Source organism: Juglans regia, chromosome 8 (assembly GCF_001411555.2).
Source record: "Juglans regia cultivar Chandler chromosome 8, Walnut 2.0, whole genome shotgun sequence".
In the NCBI taxonomy this organism is placed as follows: Eukaryota; Viridiplantae; Streptophyta; class Magnoliopsida; order Fagales; family Juglandaceae; genus Juglans; species Juglans regia.
The window spans coordinates 21,121,641-21,132,700 of record NC_049908.1 but is presented as its reverse complement, the minus strand read 5'-3'; the positions used below and the strand labels follow the sequence as shown (position 1 = coordinate 21,132,700).

At 35.9% G+C, this 11,060-nt stretch overlaps 1 protein-coding gene and 1 long non-coding RNA gene across 3 annotated transcripts; one reads left to right on the top strand and one right to left on the bottom strand.

Moving 5' to 3' along the window:
• Window positions 1-942: 942 nt before the first annotated feature.
• Window positions 943-3,962, top strand: LOC109019239. Of its 2 annotated transcripts, XM_035692915.1 has the most exons (4): window positions 943-1,167; window positions 1,335-1,468; window positions 1,640-3,440; window positions 3,514-3,962. In XM_035692915.1, exon 3 carries the CDS (start codon window positions 1,676-1,678, stop codon window positions 3,428-3,430), a length of 1,755 nt encoding a protein of 584 aa, XP_035548808.1. In that variant the 5' UTR covers window positions 943-1,167; window positions 1,335-1,468; window positions 1,640-1,675; the 3' UTR covers window positions 3,431-3,440; window positions 3,514-3,962. The 2 variants fall into 2 exon arrangements, with proteins under 2 accessions (XP_035548808.1, XP_035548807.1); XM_035692914.1 differs by having other exon boundaries at window positions 944-1,167; window positions 1,640-3,961.
• A 765-nt stretch (window positions 3,963-4,727) lies between these two features.
• Window positions 4,728-6,742, bottom strand: LOC109019791. Its single transcript, XR_002000822.2, has 5 exons — window positions 6,647-6,742; window positions 6,476-6,542; window positions 6,189-6,267; window positions 5,674-5,727; window positions 4,728-4,849 (listed from the first exon to the last, which is right to left on the bottom strand). It is a non-coding gene; the product is annotated as an uncharacterized LOC109019791 (long non-coding RNA).
• Between the last annotated feature and the right edge of the window lie 4,318 nt (window positions 6,743-11,060).

The following is an 11,060-nucleotide window of genomic DNA, read 5'->3' as shown; positions in this document are numbered from 1 at the left end:
AACCTACTTTGCAGAAACTATCCCTAATTTCTTTCTTTCTTTCCTTCTTTCTTTTTTAGGCTAGTAAGGAGCTTCCTTATTAGCCATGCCCGTAGTAGTACCTTAGCAGCTGAGAATAGGAAAAGACTAGGGGGCTATATGGTAGGAAGTCACAGTCACTCCCTCAAGTCGGGTTTAAGGTGTAGTTTAGAACCGAGTCCAACTAAAAAATTCAATGAATTTTTAAGAGGACAATAGCATTAGTTTAAGGTAAATATCCATATAAGTCAGATTCAAACTTAATTGGAACATAGTACATATATGCCAAATCATTTATGAGTAAGTTAAAAATCATTGAGCCACCACCTTTGATATCTATATCTATAATACGAGGGAAGGCAACTAAAGCATTGATCAGAATAAAATCTCATCAGGCTCTACATTCCCAAACTTCCATGTCTTTTCAGTTTTAAACACTACTGCTATGGCCTTAATGGTACTAAACCAATTAGGCTGTACTCCACCACAGAGGTCGCTTAAGAACAAACAAATAAATGGCATAAAAATAAGATTCATCCCTTGATTATTCTTCAACTCGACCAAGACAAGTATTTACTTTGGGAGGCACATTTAATAATTGGTTCCTTAAAAGGGAAAGCAACTCTTTGGTTCCTTGGATGGGCAGCACGTCACCTCCATTTTTACTCATGAAGGAAATGTACACGCAAGGAATCAGTTCAACGAGGCACCATTTTGTTTTGTCCTTTTTCTTTTTCTTTTTCTTTTTCTCGACAAGTTACACGCAAGGACACCTCTCCTTCTCTTTCTTTGGTCCCGTAGCATTGGGTTTGTCTCATATCATTGGAAAAAGGAATTAAAGAAAAGAATATCGTTGGAAAAAGTTACACGCAATGCCAAAGACGAAGAAAAGAATCCATCTGTAGAAGCACCACGGCAACCACTTTTTCTTTTTCTTTCGTCGTCTTGAAGTGTTTTGACGGAGTAGCTACATAGGCATGAGTCTTTCCTTCCATAAAGCAGCAATAATATGTGAGTTTTGAGCCGATCTTCCCTTCATCAGAAACGAAATTGGGTCTGAAATTACAAGCTTTATTTTAACTTCTGGAGCCAAAGTCAGATCATTTATGTTGCTGCATGGGAGTATTGATGGTTTCTGATATGATTTGTGTATGATTTCTTTCCCCTTTCTTTTCTGTCTATTTCTTATATATATTTTGTATGCTAAGTCAAATTCTGTGAGATGTTGTGTCCTGTTTAACTATTATTTAAACTTTGTATGCAAAGCATATGCAAGATTATTAGTTTTATAAGATGATTGTCGTCGTTTGATGTAGGGATTAATTTAATGGTTGGACGCTGCGTTCTTTGAGATAATTAAGAACAAGCAACAATCTGATCGACCACATTTTTTGGAAGCATTTGAAAATTGTTCAAAGGACATCCATCCAGTTCCGAGTTCATTGTTCAGGTAAGTTAGTTTAGGAGGCAAATATTTGAATTTCTCGCCATCAAAATAAAGTTATAGTACTCATCTCATACAAATTCCAAAAAGCTAGAAAAGGAAAAAAAAAAAAAAGGCATATCCACTTTCGTCATGCGTAGTTGTTTGATGACTAACTAAAAAGTTGATCTCTTGTAGAGAAATTAGTTGTGGAGACAACTGAGAGAGCGGGACATGCAGTCTATTGAATTCCCTTTCCACGATCATCCGTTGATCTTAAATGAAGAGACCAAAAAGGATGGTAAAATACGTTATTGTCGGGTGTGCCTTCAACGAGTAAGGGGTCCTAATTACAGTTGCGAGCAGGACTGGTGTGTCTACGTCGTCCATAAATCATGTGTCGAACCACCCAGCGAGATACAGCATCCGTTGCACCCGGAACATACCCTTAAGATCAGTACTACAATAAAAGATTGCGATGGCGGCTGTAATGAATACCGGAGGTGCTACATGTATAATTGTTCTCACTGCAACTTTAACCTTCATCAAGATTGCGCTTTGCTACCGCTCACCATAAAAACTGAAAGTCATGACCATCCTCTGACCCTCCTTCGAAAATCATTGTCTTTCACTTGCGATGCTTGTGGGGAAAAAAGAAAGTGCATGTCCTACTTTTGTATGACCTGCTCATTCATGGTTCACACGCAGTGTGCTCTCTTTCCCTTGAATCTCACAATAACAAGTCACAACCACCCTCTGAGTCTGAACCTCATCAAAAACTCTCCTCAGCTCAACCAATCCGAGAATCAGCAAATTTGTCATCTCTGTTTTAAAAGGGTGAACACAAAATACAAATGTTATTATTGCTCGAGTTGTGATTTTGTTGCACATCCTCTTTGTGCTACAAACTTTTCCGAGAAGAATGAAGCATTTGACCCGGAATTCAAAGATGATCAGCCTATTTTGTCCCCTGACCTTCTTGGGCCTGATGAATCTAGTGACACATTAGCTCAAATTGTCAACAAGATCACCCCGGAAAACGGAAAAGCTGAAATCGTCACAGAGATCAAACATATCTCTCATGAACATAACTTAAAGCTTGCAGTTGATGAGCTAGAGAACAATGAAAAATGTAACGGGTGTACGCAGTATCTCTCCTCTGATCCGTATTATTGTTGTTTACAATGCAAGTTCTTTCTTCACAAATCTTGTGCTGATTTACCCCGAAAAAAATTACACCCGCTTCATGACCATCCACTCACCCTCGTCCCAAACAAATTTCTTGACTATGATAGACTCTTGGGCTGCGATGCTTGTGATCGTCAGTGTAATGGCTTCGTATACAGTTGTGCTAGCTGCCGCTTCAAGCTCGATGTCCCTTGCAGTTTGATACCAAAAAGAGTTACCCATAAGGGTCATGAGCACCCACTCATTGTTATTCACAGAACACGGCCTGATTTCGGACATAAGGACATCTGTAATTCATGTGGCGAACGTATTGTCCGTGAGACAATTTATTGTGGTTATTGTCAATTTAAGATAGGCTTCTGCTGCGCTACCCTACCGCTTACCATAAAATATTGGCCGTATGAGAAACCTTTCATACTCTCTTACAGCATTGAGGATGACTCTAGTCATGAGTATTATTGTGATATTTGTGAAGAAAAGCGAGATCCGAAGCATTGGTTCTACTATTGTGAAGATATCTCTTTTGCTGCTCACACTAGATGTATTATGGGGAAGTACCCCCGTATCAAGGTCGGGAGCACTTACACATTCGACTTCCACGAGCATCCTCTCACTTTTGTTGAGAGGGACGAGGTTCAATATCCTAAATGTCTCTCTAGTAGTCATGATTATGGAGATGATGATCGTCTTATGCATCGATTTTTCTTCTTATGTGTCAAGTGTGATTTCATTGTTGGTGATAGTTGTTTGTGGAAGATAAGGAAACGGCCGCATAGCTACGCACAGGCATCTAGCGACTAAAATTGGACGCATGCTAGCATTTACGTACCCTGTGTCTTGGGATGAATAAAATCCAGGTAATTCATGATCGGGCTCTGAAAGACATGATGCATGTTAGACATTTCAATCCAACGTCACAATCTCATGGTTCTAAATCAATATTTGCTGAAACTGTTCAAACGTCTGAGCAAGTAGTACTGCATGCGCGCAGCTTCATTGTAAACTAGAAACGAGATCAGGACCCACCCTCCCAACTCTAGAAGATCATGATGTGATGGATGCAGGCCAGGGGTGATTCTTGCAATATATATCTTGGCCCTAATTTCTGCATGCTTGCTTGGGCAAGCTGATCATGTAATATATCTATCTCTCTCATATATAGTGTCTGCTTGTGACGAGGACAAACGTGGTATTTATTTATTTACTTATGATGTTTTACTTATTCATCTTGGTCTCATCAGTTCTGATCTCATAATATATATTAATGTTGAATTATGTTACCGCTATCTTCGATTCGATTCAATTTAAGATTTGTTGTCATTCATTTAGCAAAAGCTTTAATATGGCAATGTAAATTGGATAAAGAGAGAGGCAGAAACAAATATTCACGGAGAAACAGTACCTTTGCCCCAAACATACCCTCTTGTATTCTTCTGTTCCTCTTCACGGTATGACCCATCATCATTCACCCAACAGTGTGGGTTCCGGCCAGCACACTGAACTCCTGCCAACTGCATTAGAGTAGAGATCCCTAAAAAAACAATAATCAAAACAAACTCTCAAACGGTAACAAAAACACAACATGAGTTATAACAAAATAAAAACAGCAAAAAAGTAACTAGGAGAAAAACAAGAAAACGCACCGTTAGAAGCACACAGCACAAGAATCTTCTTCCAAACCGCAGACGAACATAAAAGACCTTCAAAACAATAATTCAATGATTGCGGCGGTGCGGCGACGGCAAGGCAACAGACTGACGGGGTGTGAAGGGGTGACAGAAAACTCAGAGAAATTGTAGATTATCAGGCTGGGGGAGAAGATGTAACGCCCCGACCTCGGTGGTCCAAGAAGTTAACTCCAAACACCTAATTATCAACTCCAACAATACTATTATATTTCCAAATCCAAGAATATATACTTCCAAAACTCCAAATCAAACGTAAATACTTCAAATTAACAAACCACACATAGTCACATACCAAATCCTCAATACAACAACCCAAATAAAATATCAACTTCTCTTCATGTCTCAATTAACAAACTAGAATAAAATAGAATTGACATAAGTCTCCATAAACCGTCTAAACATATTGAAATCAACCTACTAAATAAATAAAATCCAACAGTAGCACTAATACCACGAGATACCCAATAACTATCCACAGCTAATCTTGTCCACAAACTCTAATACTGATCCTCAGCTGAACCATCAATGTCATCTGAAAATATTATGAAGATTAAGGGGTGAGTTATCAACAACTCAGCAAGCAGAGAGCATATATTAGCATGTAAACATGAGCATTTATAAAATTCGGTATCTAGAACGAAACATTTGCTTCAGAATGCAGAAACAACATATTTACTTTCAAAATGCATAAAAAACACTTGGTACAAAACATCAAAGCGAAATTTTCAGAAAAACAAACTTATTCTCAAAAAGAAAATCATTTGGCATATCCAAACTGAAACATTATTTTCATATCATCTCATGACATCACATCGGTATAAATACCATGTTTAACCCTCGTGGTAGGGTTATAAACCACCATTATACTCGTGGCTGGGCTGTATACCATGTTTCACCCCGTGATAGGGTTATAAACCATCATTATACCGGAGGCCGGGCCTTAACAGAAACAGAACGGAACATCATCGGAACCAAATTACATTTAGATACAGAATCAAAACTTTATGCTAAGGTTTTCAGATGACACATCATATCAAAACAAAATATTAAATAGTTTCAGATCATTTCACATGTTCGAAATAAACCGAATCAAAGCATATTCATTTATTTATAGCAAAAACTTTTAGATTTTCATATTCGCTCTTTTTGCATAGTTCAGAAACAAAATGCACAAAATTAGCTCATGTCTACACTAGTCACGACAGAAAATACTTTCTCTCATATAGGATTTAAGCATATGCAGAACAAACATCTGAGGTCGTTTTCAGATTTCTTTTCAAAAATAAACATGCATATTTTTAAAATCAACATCATTTCATTTCTTTTATGCAAAACTAATATATGAACCCCACTTACCTGACTTCCGTCTACAAAATATGCCTTGGGTCTGACTTCTAACAATATCACAACCTAAAACAATAAACGTATACCACATAATTAATAATCCAAACAGGTATTAAGCTTATTTAATAAAAACTTAAACCAGCCATTTTTTAATCTAAAATTCTCCATAAGGTAAATCTGGACAGCCCCACTTTAAACCATCAATATTTTCACTCTAGTACCACCAAGTAATCTCCACCCAATCCGCCACTTAACAAACCCGGACAGCTTAATAATAACCCAAATATTAAAACTAAACAGTTCCAATTACTAGTTCAAAACAGTCTCACAAAACCGTCCAAATAATACTCCTCAACTTTGAGACTTCCAAAACCGTCCAAATAATACTCCTCAACATATGCAACCACAATCCAACAGATAATAACACAAAACACCATAAATTTACATAGATAATAAGTTGTAACATGCTTACTGCAGTAGTGTATAATTGTAACCAACACAACAACCAACGTCAGCAAGGGTCTTACCAAACGTTTGAGTTCGAGTACAATGGAAGGGAGAAATATAGAGACGTTGGCAGCAACTGAAATCCGCTCGGGCAGAGTTCTGTGAAGAGTTCGTGTGTAACAAAAAAAAAAAAAGATAAGAGGGGAAAAAGCGTGAGTGATGCGACAATATGTGTGTGCATTGGGGTGAAAACAGAGTGCAAGAAGGTTTCAATGGTTAAAGATTAGAATGTAAAACATACAAATTGAAAACTAGGAGAAACTGAGACCCGGAATTTTAAGTGAAACGTAAATGAAGAGTGGCTTACCGGAGCTAAATCCAGTGTTTCTGACGATGGTGCTTGCCGGCGACACCGATTTAAGGGAACCCACGAACTACCCACAAAAATCGTAGAGATTTCATGGAAGAAGAAAGAAAACCGTCGTGAGTGCATAAGTGTGAGAAACAAAGAGGGAGGAAGAGAGAGAGAGATGCTAACCTTCCAGTGGTCGAAACCTAGGTACCCCACAATCACCAAACAAAATTGCAAGAAAGGTGAGTAAGGGAGATCTGCACAACGTGGACGGTTGAGAGATTTGAAATGAAAATAAAAGAGGAAGGAGGGTAACTGCACAACGTGGGGGAGGCGGTTTATTAACGCAGAGAAAATGCTCGGGGGAAAAGAAACTGAGTTGCAAGGGGAAGGAGAAAAAGACAAAAAAAACTTACCAAAAGGCTTGGGCATTGGGCCCGGGTATGACAGAAGAAATAAGGGGGCGAGGGCAACATAATCTTGCTGTAAAAGCTCAAAACACATCCAGACGAAAGTAATCTTTTCTGTCAACACCTATTGCGACGACATATTTTCGCCGTCATAAATTATTCTTTTGTGACGTATTAACCCAAGCCGAAAATGAAACGACGGAAACACAAAAACTGACTTGCGGCGAAAAACAAGTCGTTGGAATAAAAACTTGGCCGCAAAAGGCAGAATCTCTTGTAGTGAATTATATATATATATATGTATATATATATATGCAGGCCAGTGAGCCCCGTGTGATCTGGTGTTGCTTCTTTCTTTCCTTATTTTTTTTTCCAGGTAATGTTTTTGAGGGACTATACCGCCATGGTAGTTTGAGGGATTCAAGTTTTCATGAACCGGCCAGCTTGACCAAGGATGGTCCGTATTTCTTTCTTTCTCGTCCAGCTTGTTTTTTTTCTTTTCATATTTTGATCCAACTAGCTTGTGTGGGCATTTACATTGTTGTGCTTGATCAACTGATCTGATAACTATATATTATTCATCATCCTTAGAATTATTAATTTTTTATTAATATCTAGTACTTATATGATATTAATTTATTGAGTATTATTTATTATTTTTTACTTAGTTGATTGATGATACATATTGATGATGAAATGGTGATTATAAAGATGATAAACAATATTTTCTAAGAAATATTACTCGATCCTTTGGTATCTTTTAAATTAATAACGCGGCAAGGATGACACGGGGTCCCTACCTTCAAATGATTTCAAATAAAATATTATTAAAAGAAAGAAGACTTTATGTATCTATTTTTATTCTATACATTATTGTTTTTTTAAATAAATTGAAGAAAATTAATGTTAAGATATAATATAAGTATAAATATAATATAATGTTAAGATATAATATAACTAATATAATCTATATTTTCTAGTCATTTTAAGTTTTCGAGTATTTTGCTCAAACATGTTGTGCTCATTGTCTTCATGGTATTGGAGCCCGTATGAGACTAAGGCTCCGTTTGGATATAAAAAATGTTTCATCTCATCTCATATTATCATTAAAACATTTTAAAAATGTTTCATCTCATCTCATATTATCATTAAAACATTTTAAATTTTGACACAAAATATAATAAATAATTCAACTTTTTCAAATCTCAAAATAATAATAATATTAAAAAATAATATTCTAACAATATTTTATTCAACTTTCAACTTTCATCTCAACTCATCTCATCTCAACTCACTATCCAAACGGCATCTAAAAGAGTCTTCCTCCTATGGTTGCTTTGAAAAGATAAATCAATTATCTACAAATTCATGTTTCACAAAGATTTTCCGATGCCACCATTTATTGGGTCAAAATAGCTCGACAAGGTCATGAAAAAAAAAAAAAAGATAGAAAGTACGCTCGACAATTGGCTCAACCTTTGCTCAAGTGAAAATTCCAAAAACTAATTTTTTCTTACTAGGTTTTGGACTCTCTAAGTGGCCTATAGATTTCTACAGTGTGTAGAGAGGCTAGAGCTGCATATACATTTTCTTCTTAAGGGAAAACCATAAGGAGGTCCATTAAGCATTGGAGATCGATTGTTTCCTGATAAACAAACATCCATCATATTGTACTCATGTTTGAGTGTTGCTGAGTCTATTAGTGTGGACTTGTTCATTCGCTAGAAGGATTTTAGCAATGGCCTAGAAGCAGAGATCGAGTTGGTGCTCATGGTAAAACTATAGAAAAACTAATAGTCCAAAGCTGCAAGGGTGCAAAGATCAAGTAGGATAATAGTGGTATTAAAAACCAAATTTAGTTACTTAAAGCGTATTATTATAAGTGTTTCTAAATTGGTTGTAACGAACTTAATTTCTATGATAGATTTTAAGTAGTGACTTACCCTCTGCGTGATTTTACAAGTTGAAGACATTTTTCAAACAAGTTTCCACTTTGTTTGATATGTGTTTGTTATTTCTAAGGATTTGATTGATTGATTTAATTTAAATAGTCCAATAAATTTAGAAAACACTTATTCACCGATTTTGGCATTTGAACCACTGATTTTTTAGTTAGTATCAAAACCAAAACGAGGTTCACTTTGCTAGGATTCTGTTCCTGAGTATGATCTTGCATCAGGTGGTTAAAATGAAAGATCACAATCCCTCATCAACCCTTTACTTTGATGGCAACAATTATGCCTACTGAAAAACTTGAATGAGAGCTTTTCTCAAGTCAATAAATGAACTGGTGTGGATGATCGTAGAAAAATGATGGAAAAGACCTATCTTAGTTGTTCAAGGTGTAGAAGTTCCCAAGGATATCAATAGTTGGTCTTAAGTTCAATGAGTATAATTGAGGTAGTAAATGTTTAAATGCAATCTTTATGACTATTTCTTCTAAAGAATTTAAAAGAATATCAATTTGTGAAATTTTCAAAGATGCATTGGGCATATTAAAGGTCACTCATGAAGAAGCTTGATTAGTAAAAAATTCTAAAATTCAGATGTTAACCCTAGGGTTTGAGGAAGTAAAAATGCTAGATGATGAGATTTTTTATGGCTTTTTATGCCAGAATCAATGATATAGTACATTCAAATTTTAATCTAAGTGAGAAAATCGTTGAACATAAGATGGTTAGAAATGTCCTAAAATTTTTACAAAGAGAAGTTTAGATCTAAGGCTATAGCAATAGAGGAGAGTAAAGAATTAGATAATATGAGGATTGAAGAGTTGATAGGTTACCTACAAATCTATGAATACACATTGTCCCAACCAACGAAACTCAAGTTAATTGCTCTTGAAACTATTAAAGAAGAGTCTGTTGAATCATTTGAGGATGATACTGAAATCTATGAATACGCATTGTCCCAACCAACGAAACTCAAGTTATAAACCACAATTATACACGTGACTGGGCCTTAACAGAAACAGAATGGAACATCATCGGAACCAAATCACATTTAGATACAGAATCAAAACTTCATGCCAAGGTTTTCAAATGACATCATATCAAAACAAAATACTGAATAGCTTCAGATCATTTCACATGTTCACAATAAACCGAATCAAAACATATTCATTTATTTATAGCAAAAACTTTTAGATTTTCATATTCGCTCTTTTTGCATAGTTCAGAAACAAAATGCACAAAATTAGCTTATGTTTACAGCAGTCATGACAGAAAATACTTTCTCTTATATAGGATTTATGCATATGCAGAACAAACATCTGAGGTCGTTTTTAGATTTCTTTTCAAAAATAAATGTGCATATTTTTAAAATCAACCTCATTTCATTTCTTTTATGCAAAACTAGTATATAAACCCCGCTTACCTGACTTCCGTGTACAAAATATACCTTGGGTCTGACCTCTAACAGTATCACAACCCAAAACAATAAACGTATACCACATAATTAATAATCCAAACAGGTATTAAGCTTATTTAATAAAAACTTAAACCAGCCCTTTTTTAATCTAAAATTCTCCATAAGGTAAATCTGGACAGCCCCACTTCAAACCATCAATATTTTCACTCTAGTACCACCAAGTAATCTCCACCCAATCCGCCACTTAACAAACCCGGACAGCTTAATAATAACCCAAATATTAAAACTAAACAGTTCCAATTACTAGTTCAAAACAGTCTCACAAAACCGTCCAAATAATACTCCTCAACTTTGAGACTTCCAAAACCGTCCAAATAATACTCCTCAACATATGCAACCACAATCCAACAGATAATAACACAAAACACCATAAATTTACATAGATAATAAGTTGTAACATGCTTACTGCAGTAGTGTATAATTCTAACCAACACTACAACCAACGTCAGCAAGGGTCTTACCAAACGTTTGAGTTCGAGTACAATGGAAGGGAGAAATATAGAGACGTTGGCAGCAACAGAAATCTGCTCGGGCAGAGTTTTGTGAAGGAGTTCGTGTGTAACAAACAAAAAAATAAGAGGGGGAAAAGCGTGAGTGATGCGAAAATATGTGTGTGCATTGGGGTGAAAACAGAGTGCAAGAAGGTTTCAGTGATTAAAGATTAGAATGTAAAACTTACAAATTGAAAACTAGGAGAAACTGAGACCCGGAATTTTAAGTGAAACGTAAATGAAGAGTGGCTTACTGGAGCTAAATCCAGT

Bases quoted from the DNA above. Each gene is read 5' to 3' on its own strand.
- LOC109019239 (XM_035692915.1), top strand. From the start codon at position 1,676: ATGCAGTCTATTGAATTCCCTTTCCACGATCATCCGTTGATCTTAAAT.